The sequence below is a fragment of the Anolis sagrei genome, chromosome 4 (genome assembly GCF_037176765.1).
Source record: "Anolis sagrei isolate rAnoSag1 chromosome 4, rAnoSag1.mat, whole genome shotgun sequence".
NCBI classification, from domain to species: Eukaryota; Metazoa; Chordata; class Lepidosauria; order Squamata; family Dactyloidae; genus Anolis; species Anolis sagrei.
The window spans coordinates 241,899,158-241,920,523 of record NC_090024.1 but is presented as its reverse complement, the minus strand read 5'-3'; the positions used below and the strand labels follow the sequence as shown (position 1 = coordinate 241,920,523).

Below are 21,366 nucleotides of genomic sequence, written 5' to 3'. Positions count from 1 at the left end.
TGGGATTTTGCAGCAGGGTGGCTTCCTGTTATAGGCTGCAATCATAGGGCAAGCCACCTGCCAATTATAGTTAGGATCCCTGGTCCCGCCCCCTTTTTGCCTTTGGAGGGAAGGGGCCATTTTTCAGTTAGTTACAGCAAGGGAAGCCAAGGCAGAGGATGCGTACAGACGTTCCTCCTGTGCAAAAGCTTCATCTTTTAAGAGTTCCTGGGGAAGAACAGATTAAAGGCCTCTACGGATTCCCAAAGGGTTCCAGGGAACAGCTTCACAGCCCTGAGGACCTCCGGAGGGAATAACAGCTCTTCATCTTCAGCTAAGTGATTTCAAGCCTGATGGTACGTCTGTTCAGTTCTGAGACGCAGTTCAGCTGGTAGCAGACTCAAACTAGTTAGGTTTAAGTTCACAGCAGCCTGCGAGGAGCTTTAAAGGGGAATTTTTCTGTTAAACAAAGTTTCTTGAAGATAGTGCCTGTTTCTTGTAAACAAGACTGCAAGACCCAATAGACTATTTAGAAATCTTACAATTCCTGCTTGTTCTTTAATAAAGACTGTTGTATTTAAGTTCAAGTCTCCTAAAGCCTGTTTAGTAGGGAAAGTTCCTCTAAAGGCTCCTTCTTGGGTCCCCGGGTTTCCCGCTGGACGCAAGCCTTGCATCCTCTCTTAGAAGCATTTAATTTTAGCTCCGGTGGCGACAGAACACTCATCGTCTGATTCTTCTTCTCCCTCCAATTCCTGAGCACTTCCCTGCTCCCCTTCCTCCTCCGAAGATGAGGAATCCCTAACACATCCCTCCTGTATCTAGTACAGCTTTGTAGCCACACCTTGCTGCCACTGACGTTAGAAGAAAAAGCAGCGAGAGACGCTAGCAACTGAATGGGAAGGCAGACATTGACTCAGTGGCACCTGCCAACATTTCAGTATCTCAGTGAAAAGGTTGTCAGACTCCTGGGGAAAGGAAGGGTAGGAAGGCAACATGCAGAGAGAATGCAAATGCACACAGAACATGCTCCAAGACCAGGTGGGTAGGCAGACTTACCTTCCTTTGTTTCCCCAGAGCCCTGAGTGAAGAGGAGCTGGTACTGTTTGTTGGGGAAATTGGCAGGGAAGAATTTGTTCATCACGGGGCTGAAATGAGAGCATAGGGAAGGGGGAGGCGAGAGAGAAGGGAACAAACTCACTCTTTAGGAAGTCATAACAGAAGCAGAGCCGGAAAGGAGCACTGTGCACATGTTTAGGTGGCATCCAGCAAGTGCTCTGCCACTTGAGCTGAATGGCTGACAAGGCAAACTTGCAACAGGCATGTGACTAATGCAGACACATCTAGTAGAAGATGGACAGTGGGTTGAGCCAGCTTGGTGAACAGCTGCTTGGCACAGGAAAGAAAGAGTGCTGGGATCCAGATGTTGGATTCTCCTTTCCCTTTCGGGGGCTTAACGAAAGGGATGAGTGGACCAAAAGGGGCTGGGGACATATGTGGGATTATTTCCTTCTTTTTTTTAACTTTCAGGGGAAGGAGCAAGCCAAGAGCCTTAGGTCAGCCCACAGAAATGTCATCCTCCACTGAAACATAAGATAAACACAAATTTCAGTGGTGCTTCTTCTAAATGCAATTCCCTGCACTGTCTCCTTCGCTCTCAATAATCATAAAGGTAAAGGTTGTCCCCTGACATTAAGTCCAGTCATGTCCGACTTGGGGATGTGGTGCTCATCTCCATTTCTAAGCCAAAGAGCCGGCGTTGTCCATAGACACCTCCAAGGTCATGTGGCCGGCATGACTGCATGGAGTGCCGTTACCTTCCCGCTGGAGCGGTACCTATTGATCTACTCACATTTGCATGATTTCGAACTGCTAGGTTGGCAGAAGCTAGGGCTGAAAGCGGAAGCTCACGCCGGTCCCTGGAATCGAACCTGCGACCTTTTGGTCATCAAGTTCAGCAGCTCTGTGCTTTAACCCACTGCGCCACCTATAATCATATATCGCTAAGTTTAATATGTTGGATTGGGCAAAACGTCAGGAGAGAATGCTTCTGGAACATGGCCAGACAGCCTGGAAAACTCACAACAACCCAGTGATTCTGGCCATGAAAGCCTTCGACAAAACGTGAAACATACCATTTCTAAGGGCTCATCTTGGTATGCAAGATGTACCTTGTACGTAGAAATACTGGAAGCTGAGTTGAACAGAAATTGATAGCTATGACTCTTATCACTGATTTTTGGTTTTTTAATTGCTACCAAAAGGGCCCCCCTGATGGTGCAGTGGGTTAAACCACTGAGCTGCTGAACTTGCTGACCGAAAGGTCGCCGGTTCGAATCTGGGGAGTGGGGTGAGCTCCTGCTGTTAGCCCCAGCTTCTGCCAAACTAGCAGATTGAAAACTTGCAAATGTGAAAACTTGCACCGGGATTGTGGTGCAGCTGGCTGAGTGTCAGCTGCATTAAGATCACTCTGACCAAAAGGTCATGAGTTCGAAGCCAGCCCGGGTTGGAGTGGGTTTCCAACCAATTGTGTAGCCTGTTGTCGACCTTTGCAACCCAAAAGACAGTTGCATCTGTCAAGTAGGAAAATTAGGTACCACCTTAAAGTGTGGGGAGGCTAAATTAACTAATTTATGAGGCCATAAAAAAAAAAGACTCCAGCAAAAGCATGCGGAGAATGCGAAAGTACTTCATCAGTGTCGCAGATGGGACGATGAAAGCGACAGCTCCCCTGGCGGCCAGAAAAAGTTAAATAGCCTCTGTCTATGTCTGTATATGTTGTATGTCAAAATTGGCATATATGTGTACACTGTAATCCGCCCTGAGTCCCCTGCAGGGTGAGAAGGGCGGAATATAAAAGCTGTAAATAAATAAATAATAAATAAATAAAATGAATAGATCAATAGGTACCGCTTCTGCGGGAAGGTAACGGCACTCCATGCAGTTATGCAGGCCAAATGACCTTGGAGGTGTTTACAGAAAACGCTGGCTCTTTGGCTTAGAAATGGCCAAAGTTGGACAGTCAAGGGGAAACCTTTGCTTTTACTTACCAAAAGCTAGGTTTTTTGTACTGACCAAGTGGACCAAGTGGAACCCATAGGTATTGAGAAAAGAGAGGGAAATAATTCTAAGAGGAAGAAAAAGCTAAAAAGAGGGACACAGAAATGTATTGGTTGGAACCAAGTCACCTAAGAGCTACCAGCAAACCCTGATCCTCTCTGGCTTTAATAAACTTTTCAGCAAAAATACTGAAAAGCCTCGGACTGTTTCTAATACAATTCCAAGAATTGAGAAGGGAGAAGGGCAGGCATGCAGTCAGAAGGACAAAGACAGAACGTTGCAATTTATTTTATATTATTTTATTACCTGATGGTGTGGGAAAGGGCAAGGATTCCCAGGACAAAGAAATACATGGAGAGCAGGAGGTTGATATATTCTTGAGAGAAAATCTGTAAGAAAAGAGAAACCACTTTGGTTAAACACCCTGCTTCCCAGATCAAGAGAAATATGCACTTCTCACTTCAAGGCTTATCGTTATATCACCCATATTCCAAAGTTTGTTTCTGATTCCAAGAATAAAGGAACCTTCAAGTTTCCTGAAGAAAGGCATTCATAAGATAGCCAGCTAAAATCAGACCCAGCTCCTAGGATGCTCAGTGTACATGAGCTGGATCAATGCACACAAACATGTTTCATGCAAAACATTATTACAGGTATTGTAGAAAATTACCACCAGTCTATGTGTATAAGTGATATATGAAACAAAAATAAATTTTGTGTTTAGACTTGAGTCCCATCTCCCAGATTTCACATTATGTACATTTAATTATTTACTAGCCGTCCCCTGCCACGCACTGCTGTGGAACAGTCTGTGTATATGTGTTTTGTGTGTCTATATATTTGTGTATAGATGTGTGTTTGCATATATGTGTGTGGTTCTGCGCATGCATTGTTCAGTCCCCATGAACTCCTCCCCCACAAATGTACCTTTTTCATTGCTATCTCATCCAGAGTTTTACCATTTTATGTTGTGCATTTGGCCTGCCCATTGTGTTTGATTTTCCATTACGTTATTTTGTACTGTTTATTTACTTGATTGGTTTATTTATTTTAACTGTGATGTTATTTTGGGACCTGCCTACCTGTGTGACCGCATCTCCGTTTACGAACCCGCACATTCCCTCCGATCATCTGGAGAGGCCCTGCTCACAATCCCACCTGCGTCGCTGACGCGATTGGTGGGGATGAGGGACAGGGCCTTCTCTGTGGTGGCCCCCTGACTCTGGAACTCTCTCCCCAAGGACATCAGACAAGCCCCAACGTTGGCTGTCTTTAGGAAGAGCCTGAAGACCTGGCTGTTCCAGTGTGCCTTTCCAGAATACGAAACTCCTGGCTCCAAGTCCCAAATGCACTTTGCTAGAGATTCAGGATTATCTGCACATTACACCTACCGCCAAAGACCTCTACATATTACCTGCCAAGTTCACCACTTTTAAATTTTGTCCATTACATTTGGCCCGGCCTTTAAGTTTTAACTGTGCCAAGGTGTCATTGTTTTACTGTTTTATTGTTTTGCTTGATGTTTTTATTTGCTTATGAGTTTATTGTGTATTGTATGTTGTTGTTTGTCGGTGGCCTTGGCCTTTGTAAGCCGCATCGAGTCCTGCGGGAGATTTTGCGGGGTATAAATAAAGTCAATAATAATAATAATAATAATAATAATAATAATAATTTTGTTGTTTATATTTTATGTTGCTGTAATGTATCATTGGGCTTGGCGAGTCCCCTTTGGGGAGATGGTGGCGGGGTATAAATAAAGTTTATTATTATTATTATTATTAATGTATTTTTTGGTTTTTTGTCTTTTAAAATCCCCTCCGCTGTGTTTTTCAGTGTTTCTATGAGTGATGGTCACTCGTTGGCCTGATAAGTGTCTGGTATCCAAATTTGGTGTCAATTCGTCCAGTGGTTTTTGAGTTATGTTAATCCCACAAACGAACATTACATTTTTATTTATATAGATTTACTACATTTATATACCACTTTTCTCCTCCTAAGGGAACTCAAAGCGGTTTCCAACATAATAAAGGCGAAATTCAATGCCGTACATACATGTGAAAACCAAAACATAATAGCTAGACAATAACATATAACTATAAATTAAAAACCTAACCGTATCAAAACATAAAATAAAATTTGAGCATAAAACAAAAAAAAAAATTACATATCGGTATTACAATAACAACATATATATTAAAACCCACCCGTAAACAACACAATTTAAAAATGGTTATTAAAATCATGCTCATTTACTGCTTGGGACCACAGCTGTCATATCAGTAGTAGTACAATGCCATATGACATCAGAGACTCAACCTTTACTTTCAACATATTATTATTTACAAACAATGCAATCACAATGTAAAAGGGAGCCAGGAAAAACTGGATAGTGAACGAAAAAAACACAGAGGAAAAAGAGATTAAAACGAGACCCTCAAAATACTTTTACATAAATGTTTGCAACCCTCTGTATACTTATTGGAAGCATCCTGCATTGAAAACTAAATTAATTTCTAGATAAAAATGCACAAGACGGAGCGACAAGTTCTTGAAAAACCTTCCATTAGGTTCCTTTGCACGTATGACTGCCAATCAGTTCTTAAGAAGTCAACCAAAAGTTAAGTTGCCTCGTTTCTTCTAGAAAAGCTGCCTACATGGAGGCCACGTATTTCCTAGAAAATACATGTTAGCAACAAGTGGCTTGCCCTTTAGACCAAGCACACAGAGACCAATAATTAAGGCTCATCACAGGCAGGCTTCACGTGCTAAGTTTCCAAACTCCAGTTGCTCTTGGAACATCTACCTGGAGTTATCGGAAACTGTAGGGAGGGAAACAGGATGTTGAGGAAACGAGGAGGAATTATTTGCAGAAGTGTCTGTTGCAAACCCAACAGTTGTATCACATGCTGATTTCCTACTTCAAACCTATTTGGGCATGTAAGGAATCAGTGAGTATGTGTCAACTGTAAAATAAGATGCATGAAGCTCTTATTGCCAGGACGGGCAATGCCCTGGGAGCAGGCTGAGCCTGGGACTTTTGGTTACTGTTACATTTTTGTTCAGGCTTGAGCTATGCAGAAGCAGAGAGAGAGACAGAGTTTGGAGAGTACTCTTGCTTCATGAGCTGCTGAAGGAGTTCATCTGTTCATGCTCAGCATTATTCTTAAATCTTAATTATTACATTTGGCCCAGCCATAGGTTTTTAAACACCGTTGTGTTACTGTTAATGTTTATTTTTTATTTTTTTGTTATGAGTTTTATTTTGTTGTTTGTATTGATTGTTGTTATTGCTTTTATCATTGTTGTATTGTGGGCTCGGCCTCATGTAAGCCGCACCGAGTCCCTCGGGAGATGGTAGCAGGGTATAAATAAAGATTATTATTATTATTATTATTATTATTATTATTATTATTATTATCCACATAAACAAAGAAAGACCATTTAAAATCCATCTATAAGGACATTATGTGAGTCAATGTAACTGATCACATGTTTGTAAATATGCAGCTCTGAATCGTGAAGAGTAAACTACTTGTGATTTACTGTTCATCTGCGTGGCATATTTTCTTTCTCTGGCAAGGCAGTGTGTTGACTGATCCAACGTGAACTACATGTGGTTTATTTTACATTACACCACAAAACCCACCTATAGAGCTGCATAAAAGACAGATCCAAAACATATCCAAATCTAGGTTCTTGTGGGTTTTTTCAGGCTATAGGGCCATGTTCTAGAGGCATTTCTCCTGACGTTTCGCCTGCATCTATGGCAAGCATCCTCAGAAGTAGTGAGGTCTGTTGGAAATAGGAGAATGGGTTTATATATCTGTGGAATGGCTGGGGTGGGGCAAAGAGCTCTTCTCTGCTAGAGCTAGGTGTGAATGTTTCAACTGACCACCTTCATTAGCATTTGAAGGCCTGCCTGAGCCTGGGAAAATCTTTTGTTGAGAGGTGTTAAGATGTGCCTGGTTGTTTCCTCTCTGCTGTTTTGCTGTTGTAATTTTAGAGTTTTTTAATACTGGTAGCCAGATTTTGTTAGTTTTCATGGTCTCTTCCTTTCTGTTGAAATTGTCCACATGCTTGTGGATTTCAATGGCTTCTCTGTGTAGTCTCACTACCTCTGAGGATGCTTGCCATAGATGCAGGCAAAATGTCAGGAGAAATGCCTCTAGAACATGGCCATATAGCCCGAAAAAACCCACAAGAACCTAGTGATTCCAGCCATGAAAGCTTTCGACAATACATATCCAAATCTGCTTTGTATACTCTTGTAGCCTAGACTTTTCTAATAATTTTCTATTGCAAACTCTAATGACAAGGCCTTTAAGAGTGAAGAGAGAGGGGGCTACAGTTGAAGACAGTTCCATCTTGTCTCTTGTGCTCTGCTAATAATATAATATAATATTTATAATATAATGTAATACAACATAATACTACTACTAATAATACAGTATTATAATTATATATTTTATATTACATGTAATATTACAAATAGTATTACAATATAATGGTGTAGTACAATATAGCAATATATATTTTATTGCTAGTTTTATTGTGTTATGGTGTATTTTTTTGTTGTTTTGTTTTAATGTTTTGATTTGCTTTAAGTTGTGTATTTGTTATGCTGTTGTTTTATTGAGGCCTTGGCCTTTGTAAGCCGCATCGAGTCCTTCGGGAGATGCTAGTGGGGTACAAATAAAGATAATAATAATAATAATAATAATAATAATAATAATAATAATATAATTATTAGCATAGTACAATAATATAATATTTATAATATTATAATGTAATACAACATAATACTACTAATAATAATAATACAATATTATAATAATATTACATGTAATATTACAAATAGTATTACAATATAATGGTGTAGTACAATATAGCAATATATAATATATAATTATATATAATTATGAGCATAGTATTTATTTATTGTGTCATCAGCAACCATACCATTGTATTACAATTCTAACAGAACAAAACAAACACACGGATTAAAAAGAAAAAGAAAAAAACCCACAGATTTTGCAAACTTGGTAGTTGGTTAAATGTCCTTTGACAGTAGAGTATCAGTATTACAGCATCCCAGTATTTTATTTATCGTGTCATCCGCAACCAGAACATTGTATTACATTTCTAACAGAACAAAACAAACAAACAGATAAAAAAAGCAACACAAATTTTGCAAACTTGGTAGCTGATTAAATGTCCTTTGACCAGTATCTGGCCACTTGGAGTGCCTCTGGTGTTGCCGCAAGAAGGTCCTCCATTGTGCATGTGGCGGGGCTCAGGGTGCATTACAGCAGGTGGTCAGTGGTTTGCTCTTCTCCACACTCGCATGTCGTGGATTCCACTTTGTAGCCTCATTTCTTAAGATTGGCTCTGCATCTCGTGGTGCCAGAGCGCAGTCTGTTCAGCGCCTTCCAAGTCGCCCAGTCTTCTGAGTGCCCAGGGGGGAGTCTCTCATCTGGTATCACCCATGGATTGAGGTGCTGGGTTTGGGCCTGCCACTTTTGGACTCTCGCTTGCTGGGGTGTTCCAGAGAGTGTCTCTGTAGATCTAAGAAAACTATGTCTTGATTTAAGTCGTTGACGTGCTGGCTGATACCCAAACAAGGGATGAGCTGGAGATGTCTCTGCCTTGGTCTTTTCACTATTGGCTGCAACTTCCCGGCAGATGTCAGGTGGTGCAATACCGGCTAAGCAGTGTAATTTCTCCAGTGGTGTGGGGCGCAGACACCCTGTGATAATGCGGCATGTCTCATTCAGAGCCACATCCACTGTTTTAGCGTGGTGAGATGTGTTCCACACTGGGCATGCATACTCAGCAGCAGAGTAGCATAGCGCAAGGGCAGATGTCTTCACTGTGTCTGGTTGTGATCCCCAGGTTGTGCCAGTCACCTTTCGTATGATGTTGTTTCTAGCGCCCACTTTTTGCTTGATGTTCAGGGTCCAGAAGCAACCAGAGACATGAGCATAGAACAATATCTGATACTGTACTATGCTAATAATTTAATATATTGTATGTATATATATCTTGTAAGCCGCTCTGTTAGAAGGGTGGCATATAAATGTTGCAAATAAATATATAAAATAGGGGTGATAATCCTATGGCTTTTCAGATGCTAAGCAGCAACTCCCAGCACTCTTCATCTTTAGCTATGCTGGCCAGGACAGCTAGGATATGTAGTCTAGCTGCTGGAAGGCCATGTATTTTCAACTTTTACACCAAATGGTTAATTCTGAAGGAATTAATTGACTGTGATAATTACAAAAGAATGGCTCCTTCTCTTAGAAGAGAAACCAATTGTTTCCTGGTTACTTCAACGTAAGTCTCTGATCGCTTCTTCAATTGTTGCTTCCAAATAGAGAGGCCTCAATGTTCTGACCTCAGGGACATCTTATCTAAACATCTAAGACAAAACCTTATCCAGGAAGCAGCCCCATTTGCCAGGTAAAGCCATTTCATTTCCTTGCCTTGCCTTGCCTGCCAGGACAGGCTGTGATCGCCAGGTGCCCAAGGCCACTATTAACTGGCTAATACGCAGCATGAAATGGTTTAGTCAAACATCTCAGAGCCCATTCACGTGTCATATTCAGCCTCCCAAATGGACTTGACCAAACTTATCAAGTAGTTTAATGTAGTTGCCATGCACAGCTCCAGATTTAGAGCCCGGAAATGTTATTTTGGGGGAAATTAGTTCTCCCAATGTTCCAGCCAAGGTGCTCCTTGGACTAGACAGACTGGCTGGGGGATTTAAGGACCCGAAGTCCAAAAACTAGAATGTCCAACTTAACCAGATCACTGGTGGCACCTCCAGGTTTTCAAACAAAGCTTCCTGGTACTATGGTTGTTGAGACAGTTTTAACTAGAGGATTTTAACGTCAAGATAATCACGGGTTCTCAAACTAAGGCCTGGGGGCTGGATACAGCCCTCCAAGGTCATTTACCCGGCCCTCGCTCAGGATCAACCTAAGTCTGAAATGACTAGAAAGCACACAACAGCAACAACAAAAATCCTATCTCATCAGCCAAAAGCAGGTCCACTCTTCCCATTAACTAATAGGTTTATATTTGTTAAAATTGTTTTTCATTTTATTTATTGCATTTTTAGAGGGGTTTTTTGCACTACAAATAAGATATGTGTAGCGTGCATAGGAATTCATGTTTGTTTGTTTTTTCAAATTATAATCTGGTCCTCCAACAGTTTGAGGGAGTGTGACCTGGCCCCCTGTTTAAAAAGTTTGAAGACCCCTTGAGATAAGTTATTTTAATGGTTTTGTATGTGCATGGTCTAGTATGTTTCGGCATTGAATGTTCGCTGTTTATATGTTGTGCTCCGCCCTGAGTCCCCTTTGGGGTGAGAAGGGTGGAATTTCAATGCTTTAAATAAATAATAAATAGTTGTCCTGCTTGTGAATATGAATGGGAAGACATTTCACAGAAATGAGAACCAGAACACTTGGAATAAAAGAGTCCTGGGAATTTGAACCCATTTCTGGAGATCATGCCACAACTATCTTCCAGGCCAGAACTGGCCAGGAGGATGAGGCCTGGCATAACACCATCTGCTATGGGATTCCCATCATCCTTGGAGAACAGTGCTGGACATCTGCTCATGTGGTGTAGGAGATGAAAAAATTAATTATAAGTGCTCTGATCTATTTTAATATTTTATCTAATTTATTTACCCTGCTGACAAACCTTTGTGTAAACTACTGTGAGCAAAGTTTCTGCCTGCCAAGAATGATAGGGCTTTTCTGTATGACAAAATATCATCACCCCATTCGCACAAAGCCTACAGAATAGTACAGAAAGAAAACAGGTAATTTTACTTACCTTGAAGAAGAGGTAAAGGCCTAGGAGGGTGCAACTGGCAACAATAGGAAAGCGGGCAGCATCTCTGCTGGTAATCGTCTCTGGCATGTCTGAAGCATTCTAGAGAAAGAATTAGCCAGACTTTAGTCCATCAGCCTCCAGTAGAAGAATACAATTTGAAGAGAACCCTCCTCTCGATTGCCCATTTGGGTTTTTCCTCTTGCTGAAGAGGAAAGGCAAATGTATTTTCTTAATGGAACCGACCATACCAAGATCTGCTCTGCTAAATACAAAACTGCTGCAACACCCTATATTTTAGAACTGGAAATCAAGCCTTATTCAGAATGACTTAGGGAGCTGTATGGTATGCCTAGCCTGGAGAAGACTGAGAGGTAATACAAGAGTCATCTTTGGAAATCTTAAAGGAGGTCATTGAGAAGATGGAGCTAACTTGTTTCCTTCTCCAGGGATTCACCAGAATATGAAACAATGCATTCAAATTACAAGAAAAGGGATTCCATCTAAACACTGGGCATAATTTCTTGACTGTCAGAACTACTCAGCAGGAAAATCAATTGCCTTGGAGAGCTGTAGCTTCTCCTTCTTTGGAGGTCTCTCAGGAGGGCTATAGTTGTACAAGTGTTGAATGAAAAGTAATGCTTCCACCTTCGTAACTCCTCAACAGATACTGCAGCAGGTACTGTCTTGTTCAGTAGACTCTCCTCTACAGTTCCATTTTGGTGGGAAGCCTAAGCATTGAATGGTTGTGTTGTATAGTGCAAAGTATGGAACCCTGTGCAGACAGTCGGTCAATGCGACTTAAGCAATGTTAGCCACCCCGAGTCCCCTTTGGGGAGATGGTGGGAGGTTATAAAAAAAGATTGTTGTTGTTGTTGTAAGAAAGAGGTCTGTGGGTTTGTTTATATCAGGGGGCACAGTACAGCTTGGATGGTGCACCAACAGGTTAATTAGCCTTAAACAGACTCCTGCCAATGTCGGTGCACAAATCCACATTCATTAATTGTAGAATAACTTTTCCTTCGTCACAGAGTGGTTCTCAACCTGGGGTCCCCAGATGTTTTTGGCCTTCAACTCCCAGAAATCCTAACAGCTGGTAAACTGGCTGGGATTTCTGGGAGTTGTAGGCCAAAACACCTGGGGACCCACAGGTTGAGAACCACTGTTAATAGTTTTTATCATTTCTTAAGTAACAAGTAGCATAAGGATCAGGGCAGCAAGCAATAAGAGCCAAACCACCTGGATAGCGTTGTGTAATTACAGCCAGGGGACGAAGGCAACTAAATTTATCAAGGGTCTGGAGAACAAGCCCTATGAGGAGCAGCTTAAAAAGCTGGGCATGTTCAGCCTGCAGAAGAGAAGGCTGAGAAGAGACATGATAGTCATGTATAAATATGTGAGGAAGTCATATGGAGGAGGGAGCGAACTTGTTTTCTGCTGCCATGGAGACTAGGACACAATGGAACAATGGCTTTAATTTACAAGAAAGGAGATTCCATCTGAACATTAGGAAGAACTTCTTGACTGTGAGAGCTGTTCAGCAGTGGAACTCTCTGCCCCGGAGTGTGGTAGAGGCTCCTTCTTTGGAAGCTTTTAAACAGAGGCTGGATGGCCATCTGTCAGGGGTGATTTCCACTGACCACCTGCTGCAAGGCACTCTGAGCCCTGCCTTATGCACAATGGAGGACCTCCTTGCAGAAACACCAGAGGCACTCCAAGTGGCCAGATACTGGTCAAAGGACATTTAATCAACTACCAAACTTGCAATTTTTGTGTTTTGTCTGTCTGTTTGTTTTGTTCTGTTAGAAATGTAATACAATTGACTGGTTGCCCTGACATGACAAATAAATAGGGGTGCTTTGAATGCAATTTCCCTGCTTCTTGGCAGGGGGTTGGACTGGATGGCCTATGAAGTCTCTTCCAACTATGATTCTATGATTCTAGGGTGAAGCAACTGTTGAAATAATAAAGGAGTTGGAAGGTTGGAGTTTACTGAAGGCTGGTGTATCAAGAATTGGATTACAAAACCATCCTGCTGCAAGTAAGAAGTTTCCAGTAATCTGGGAGTATCAGAAAAAGAAAAAGTATTCCAGTCTTCAGCCTCTGTAAAGGGACTCTGTATATATATATATATATTTGAATAATGTCTCCTGCAAAGACAAAGGTGTGAGTTTACTCCATGATCGGAGAGGGAAAGCTTCCGCAGCTGTTTGTGACTACACATATTAATCTTCACTGTGACAAGACCATACAGCAAACACTATTTTGTAAAGCAGGAGTCCAGAAAAGGACAGCTTCTGCAAAAGATGACTGCTATGAAAGTAACAGGGCACCTGCCAAGGCACACACTTGGCCGCCGGATTCAACGCAAGGCAGCACTCAAGTGTGTGGAGGAGGGCCTTGTTTCCCAACCTGGCCCATTTGCCTCTTTACACGTCAGTCCTCTTCCTTCTGCTTGAGCTCACATCCTGTAAAGCCCTCCCCAATATTCAAGAAAGAGGTGGGAACTTATGGACAAATCAGGCTGAAGCCATATCACAGTATCTGTGCCTTCAGCTTGCATTAAAAAAAGAAAATATATAAGTCTTTGGCAAGACTATATTTTTGGAAGGAACAGATGTGTGTGTGAGAAGGAGACTTTGGGTTTATTATTATTGTAAGTCGGAACAGATTATTATTTTTTTAAATTGCAAACAAACCTGGCTGACAAAGTAGCAGACAATACTTGGAATAAATAAATAAATACACAAATAAAAAGCCCAGAGAATGAACAGAGTTTATAGCAGGCATGGGCAAACTTGGGCCCTCCAGGTGTTTTGGACTTCAACTCCCACAATTCCTAACAGCCTAGCGGCTGTTAGGAATTGTGGGAGTTGAAGTCCAAAACACCTGGAGGGCCCAAGTTTGCCCATGCCAGATTTAGAGGGCTATTTTTCTGCATGCACCAGGATAAGGCAATGCATTTTAAGCAAACGACAAGTCAACAAGCAAAAGGGGAGCAGGCAATGGTGACAGGTACCTGGAATGAAAATGACATATTAAAGGAGTCAGTGAAGTGGATAACATGTCATCATCCCGTTTTGAGAACAGAGAGACACATTCAAGAGGACAAAGAGACTTCTGACAGGGGAGAAACTCAGACAACAGCTGTATATTTGAAGTCGAGAAGAGAGAAAGCTCACCAGGGCATGAAGATAATTAAGAATTTTGCAAAAGAGATGAGTTCCCCACTTCTGTCCTTTTTAAAATCATAGAATGCTAAGAGTTGGAAGAGACTCCCAAAGGGATGATGATGATGATGATGATTATTATTATTATCTTTATTTGTACCCCGCTAGCATCTCCCGAAGGACTTGATGCGGTTTACAAAGGCCAAGGCCTCAATACACAACATAACAATACAAAACCTAAAGCAAATTAAAAACAATTAAAGCAACATTAAACAATAAACAATACACCAAGACACAATAAAACTGGGCCGGGCCAGAGTAATGGGTACAGAATTAAAAGTGCTGATGTGACAGGTGGTATATAAGGATTATAGGGTAAGTACAGTGTGCGGCAATCTTAATCATTTCTTCCAGTCCAACCCACTTCCTTTCTGGGTTGTTGTAGGTTTTTCGGACTGTATGGCCATGTTCCAGAAGCATTCTCTCCTGACGTTTCACCCACACAACCTCTGAGGATGCCTGCCACAGATGCAAGCGAAACGTCAGGAGAGAAATAATAATAATAATAATAATAATAATAATAATAATAATAATAATAATCTTTATTTATACCCCGCTATCACCTCCCCAGGAGCCCCCGGTAACGGCGCTCCATGCAGTCATGCTGGCCACATGACCTTGGAGGTGTCTACAGACAACGCTGGCTCTTCGGCTTAGAAATGGAGATGAGCACCACACCCCAGAGTCAGACATGACTGGACTTAATGTCAGGGGACTACCTTTACCTTTACTATCACCTCCCCAAGGGACTCAGTGCGGCTTACATGAGGCCGAGCCCAAAGTATATCAACAGTAAAAGCAATAAGAAAGCAATCAATACAGCAGTTAAAATAAATCTCATAAACAAAAGTAAACAATACACAGTAAAAATAACAACAAACATTTAAAACCTATGACTGGGCCAAATGTCATAATTAAACAATAATGCTGGACATTGACAAGGTAGGATATAACTGGGATAGTTTTCAGGTAGAGATGGGGCACGCAGACAATCCTAAATGAGTGATAACGTGCACTTAGGGACATATGCTTCTAGAACATGGCCATACAACCCGAAAAACCTACAACAACCCAGTGATTCCTGCCATGAAAGCCTTCGACAATACACTTCCTTTCTGCCAGGCAGGAAAACACAATCAAAGCTTTCTCAACAGATGGCCATTCAAACCTTCAGAGTGCTGCTTTGTACAGTTGGCCCTCTGTATCTATAGGTTCTTTATCCACGTATTAAACTATCCATGGCTTGAAAACAGTTAAGCTGGCGTCAAGCTGAACTAATTCTACAACTCGAGCACAGCATATACATGGCAAACATTCAATGCTGGGACACAGATTCACATAAACATTTAAAAAATCAAAATATTAAAATACACAATTTAAAACTGTCCTAGTCATCCGCATCAAATCCAATTGGCCCTGTCATCTTTCCCACTGCCGCTTTATTGCCCTGTCCCGAAAGCTTGGTCCCACAGCCAAGTTTTTACCATCCTTCTAAAGGACAGGAGGGAGGGGGCCGATCTGATCTCACCAGGAAGGGAGTTCCATAGCCGGGAAGCCATCACCGAGAAGGCCCTGTCTCGTCCCCACCAATCATGCCTGTGACAATGGTGAGACGGAAAGCAGGGCTTCCCCAGAGGATCTTAATCTCCGCAATGGTTCATAGACTCCTATTCATGCAGGCCAAAATCCCATTGGCTTTTTTTTGCTGCCGCATCATATTGCTGACATGTTTAACTTGTTGTCCACGAGGACTCCAAGATCTTTTTCACACGTACTGCTCTTGAGCCAGGCATTGTCCCCTATTCTGTATCTTTGCATTTCGTTTCTTCTGCCTAAGTGGGGTCTCTTGCATTTGTCACTGCTGAACTTCATTTTGTTAATTTTGGCCCATATCTAATCTATTGTCGAAAGCTTTCATGGCCAGAATCACTGGGTTGTTGTAGGGTTTTTTGGGCTATATGGCCATGTTCTAGAGGCATTCTCTCCTGACATTTCGCCTGCATCTATGGCAAGCATCCACCTCACAACCTCTGAGGATGCTTGCCATAGATGCAGGTGAAATGTCAGGAGAGAATGCCTCTAGACCATGGCCATATAGCCCAAAAAAACCTACAATAACCCATCTCTAATGTGTTCAGATCGTTTTGAATTCTGCTCCTGTCTTGCGCCGGCAGGACTGAAGACTGACAGGTCACAGGTTCGAATCCGGGGAGGGTGGAGATGAGCTCCCTCTGTCCAGCTCCCTATGTGGAGCGTCCACCACACTCTGGGGCAGAGAGTTCCACTGCTAAACAGCTCTCATAGTTATTGATAGTGATGTTGTTATTGTTATTGTTGTTGTGATATTGCCTTTATTGTAAACTGTTTTTATATGCTGTACACCGCCGTGAGTCGCCCTAGGGCTGAGAACGGCGGTCTACAAGTGCAGTAAATAAATAAATAGTTATAGTAGAGCCCCCGGTGGCACAGTGGTTTAAACCCCTGTGCCGGCAGGACTGAAGACCGACAGGTCACAGGTTCGAATCCGGGGAGAGGTGGATGAGCTCCCTCTATCAGCTCCAGCTCCTCATGCGGGGACATGAGAGAAGCCTCCCACAAGGATGATAAAACATCAAAACATCCAGGCAACGTTCCCTGGGCAATGTCCTTGCAGACGGCCAATTCTCTCACACCAGAAGCAACTTGCAGTTTCTCAAGTCGTTCCTAACACGAAAAAAAATCTGCATTATCTACTCTGAACCGGATTAGATTAGTCCATACTGCCATATAATCCACATTATACTTTCTGAATTGGATTATACGAGTCTACACTGCCATATAACCCAGTCCAAAGCAGATGATGTGGACTTTGGGTTGTTGTAGGTTTTTTCGGGCTATATGGCCATGGTCTAGAGGCATTCTCTCCTGACGTTTTGCCTGCGTCTATGGCAAGCATCCACCTCACAACCTCTGAGGATGCTTGCCATAGATGCAGGCAAAACGTCAGGAGAGAATGCCTCTAGAACATGGCCACAGAGTCCGAAAAAACCTACAACAACCCATCTCTAATCTGTTTGGATCGTTTTGAATTCTGCTCCTGTCTTGCGCCGGCAGGACTGAAGACCGACAGGTCACAGGTTTGAATCTGGGGAGAGTGTGGATGAGCTCCCTCTGTCAGCTCCAGCTCCCCATGCGGGGACATGAGAGAAGCCTTCCACAAGGATGATAAAACATCAAAACATCCAGGCAATGTCCCCTGGGCAACGTCCTTGCAGACAGCCAATTCTCTCACACCAGAAGCAACGTGCAGTTTCTCAAGTCGCTCCTGACACGAAAAAAATCCGCATTATCTACTCCCGTGATGGTGAACCTATGACACGCGTGTCAGCACTGACACGCATGGCAATTTTTGATGACACGCGACCACATACAGAGAAATACACCTTATAAGAGCCAACCTAATTCCATCCTTAAACTTGTGAAAGGCTCTACAAATTTAACATCTGCACGTTTGAGCATTGTTCATAACTCAGCATGGAACATACATTTTTCTTATTTAAACTATAAATATTGCAAAATTATGGGGGTTTTTTTTCTCGAAGTTGACACCCCACTCAAGTTATGCTCAGGTTTTTGGCAAATTTTGACACACCAAGCTCAAAAGGTTGCCCATCACTGATCTACTCTGAACCGGATTAGATGAGTCCATACTGCCATATAATCCACATTATATTCTCCGAATTGGATTATACGAGTCTACACTGCCATATAACCCAGTCCAAAGCAGATTATGTGGACTTTGGGTTGTTGTATGTTTTTTCGGGCTATATGGCCATGGTCTAGAGGCATTCTCTCCTGACGTTTCGCCTGCATCTATGGCAAGCATCCTCAGAGGTTGTTTAGACCTCACAACCTTAAAATAATAATTTTAAAAAACTCTAAAATTACAACAGCACAACAACAGAGAGGAAACAAACAAGGACATCTAATCACCTGTCAACTAAAGATTGCTCCAGGTACTGCCAGGCCATCAAATGCTAATCAAGGTGGTCAGTTGAAACATTCACACCCTGCTCCAGCAGACAAGAGTCCTTTGTCCCACCCTGGTCATTCCACAGATATAAAAACCCCTTTTTCCTAGTTCCAACAGACCTCACTACCTCTGAGGATGCTTGCCACAGATGCAGGCGAAACGTCAGTAGAGAATGCCTCTAGACCATGGCCATATAGCCCGAAAAAACCTACAACAACCCAGCCAAATTACAGGAGAGGACCTGAGGCGCCGGGGGGGGGGGGTGTTGTTGTGGTTGTGGGGCCCACCTTGCCCTTGGCGCAGGAGACGGAGCGCAGGGCCCCGAAGAAGATGGGCAGGAGGGCCATGAGCACCAGGCTGGCGTAGGCCAGAGCCATGCCCTCCGGGGTGGCCGCCGGGCGGGCCTCCGCCGCCGAAGGGCCCTCCGCCGCCCCGCTCCCGTTCTGCGCCTCCATCAGCCAAGCCGCACGACGCCCGCTTCCGGCCCCGGCCTCAACCCAGGGACACGTTCCCTTCCCGGGACCGGAAGTGCGCCACGGCGCCTGCGCGGGGGAGCCCGCGGCCTGATTGGCTGGCCCGCCTGCTCCCAGGACACGCCCCTTGGAGACCGGCGCCTGGCCTCCGTTGCTAAGCGAGGCCTGCATCCCTCGCTCGAGTAGGAGGAGAGGTTCAGAAGAGGAGAGAAGATCATGAGCTGATCAAATATCACAATATAATACAAATTAGTCTATAACATAATGTGAAGGATATAATAACATAACAATAATGCAATAGCAGAGAGGAAACAACCAGGCACATCTTAACACCTCTCAACCAAAGATTCCCCCAGGCTCAGCCAGGCACATCTTAACACCTCTCAACCAAAGATCCCCCAGGCTCAGCCAGGCACATCTTAACACCTCTCAACCAAAGATCCCCCCAGGCTCAGCCAGGCACATCTTAACACCTCTCAACCAAAGATCCCTCAGGCTCAGCCAGGCACATCTTAACACCTCTCAACCAAAGATCCCCCCAGGCTAAGCCAGGCACATCTTGACACCTCTCAACCAAAGATCCCCCCAGGCTCAGCCAGGCACATCTTAACACCTCTCAACCAAAGATCCCCCCAGGCTCAGCCAGGCACATCTTAACACCTCTCAACCAAAGATCCCCCCAGGCTCAGCCAGGCACATCTTAACACCTCTCAACCAAAGATCCCCCCAGGCTCAGCCAGGCACATCTTGACACCTCTCAACCAAAGATCCCCCCAGGCTCAGCCAGGCACATCTTAACACCTCTCAACCAAAGATCCCCCCAGGCTCAGCCAGGCACATCTTAACACCTCTCAACCAAAGATCCCCCCAGGCTCAGCCAGGCACATCTTAACACCTCTTAACCAAAGATACCCCCAGGCTCAGCCAGGCACATCTTAACACCTCTCAACCAAAGATCCCCCCAGGCTCAGCCAGGCACATCTTAACACCTCTCAACCAAAGATCCCTCAGGCTCAGCCAGGCACATCTTAACACCTCTCAACCAAAGATCCTCCCAGGCTCAGCCAGGCACATCTTAACACCTCTCAACCAAAGATCCCCCCAGGCTCAGCCAGGCACATCTTGACACTTCTCAACCAAAGATCCCCCCAGGCTCAGCCAGGCACATCTTGACACCTCTCAACCAAAGATCCCTCCAGGCTCAGCCAGGCACATCTTAACACCTCTCAACCAAAGATCCCCCCAGGCTCAGCCAGGCACATCTTAACACCTCTCAACCAAAGACCCCCCCCCCCCCCCAGGCTCAGCCAGGCACATCTTAACACCTCTCAACCAAAGATCCCCCCAGGCTCAGCCAGGCACATCTTAAGACCTCTTAACCAAAGATCCCCCCAGGCTCAGCCAGGCACATCTTAACACCTCTTAACCAAAGATCCCCCCAGGCTCCGCCAGGCACATCTTAACACCTCTCAACCAAAGATCCCCCCAGGCTCAGCCAGGCCTTTCAATGCTAATCAAGGTGGTCAGTTGAAACATTCACACCTAGCTCCAGCAGAGAAGAGCTCTTTATAAGATCATAAGGTGATCAAATATCACAATATAATGCAAATTAGTCTATAATATCATGTAAGGAATAAAACAATATAACAATAATGTAATAGCAGAGAGGAAACAACCAGGCACATCTTAACACCTCTCAACCAAAGATCCCCCCAGGCTAAGCCAGGCCTGAGGTTCAGAAGAGGGGATAAGCTCATAAGGTGATCAAATATCACAATATAATGCAAATTAGTCTATAATATCATGTAAGGAATAAAACGATATATCAATAATGTAATAGCAGAGAGGAAACAACCAGGCACATCTTAACACCTCTCAACCAAAGATCCCCCCAGGCTCAGCCAGGCATTTCAATGCTAATGAAGGTGGTCAGTTGAAACATTCACACCTAGCTTCAGCAGAGAAGAGTCCTTTATCCCACCCTGGTCTTTCCACAGATATATAAACCCTTTTTCCTATTTCCAACAGACCTCACTACCTCTGAGGATGCTTGCCATAGATGCAGGCAAAACGTCAGGAGAGAATGCCTCTAGACCATGGCCATATAGCCCAAAACCCCCCCACAAGAACCTAATAATGTAATAATATTGTGATATACTAATATAATATAACAATAATATAATAATATAATACAAATTAGTCTATAATACAAGTCTATAGTCTATAATATAGTCTATAATACAAGAATATAATATAATAATAATGTAATAATATTTTGATATAATAATATAACAATAATATAATAATATAATACAAATTAGTATTTAATATGTAAAGAATATAATAATATAACAATAATGTAATAATGTTGTGATATAATAATATAATAATATAATATAATACAAATTAGTATATAATATAATATTAACATTATAATAATATAACAATATAATGTGATAATATAATATAACAATAATATAATAATATAATACAAATTGGTATATAAAATAATGTGAAGAATATAATAATATAGCAATAATATAATAATATTGTGATATAATATTATAATATCATAATATCATAATATAATACAAATTAGTATATGTACAGGGTTAGTCAAAATGAATAGGCCAATTCGGGTACAATTAATTTTCTTATTGGCCTATTCATTTTGACTAACCCTGTATTTTGATATAATAATATAATATAACAAAAATATAATTAATACAAATTAGTATATAATATAGTATAAAGAATATAGCAATAATATCAT

At 42.6% G+C, this 21,366-nt stretch overlaps 1 protein-coding gene across 5 annotated transcripts in view; it reads right to left on the bottom strand.

Moving 5' to 3' along the window:
* Window positions 1-18,764, bottom strand: part of HM13 (histocompatibility minor 13) — a 45,866-nt gene extending 27,102 nt beyond the window's left edge. For 2 of the 5 annotated variants that reach the window (XM_060771850.2, XM_060771851.2), the window contains exons 1-4: window positions 18,408-18,648; window positions 10,882-10,980; window positions 3,343-3,425; window positions 1,036-1,124 (exon numbers count right to left, since the gene is read on the bottom strand). In XM_060771850.2, the coding sequence (XP_060627833.2) occupies window positions 1,036-1,124; window positions 3,343-3,425; window positions 10,882-10,980; window positions 18,408-18,575 (439 nt within the window). In that variant the 5' untranslated portion in view covers window positions 18,576-18,648. Of the gene's footprint in view, window positions 1-1,035; window positions 1,125-3,342; window positions 3,426-10,881; window positions 10,981-18,407 lie in introns of all 5 variants that reach the window. The other 3 variants (XM_060771847.2, XM_060771848.2, XM_060771849.2) reach the window with 3 other exon arrangements.
* Between the last annotated feature and the right edge of the window lie 2,602 nt (window positions 18,765-21,366).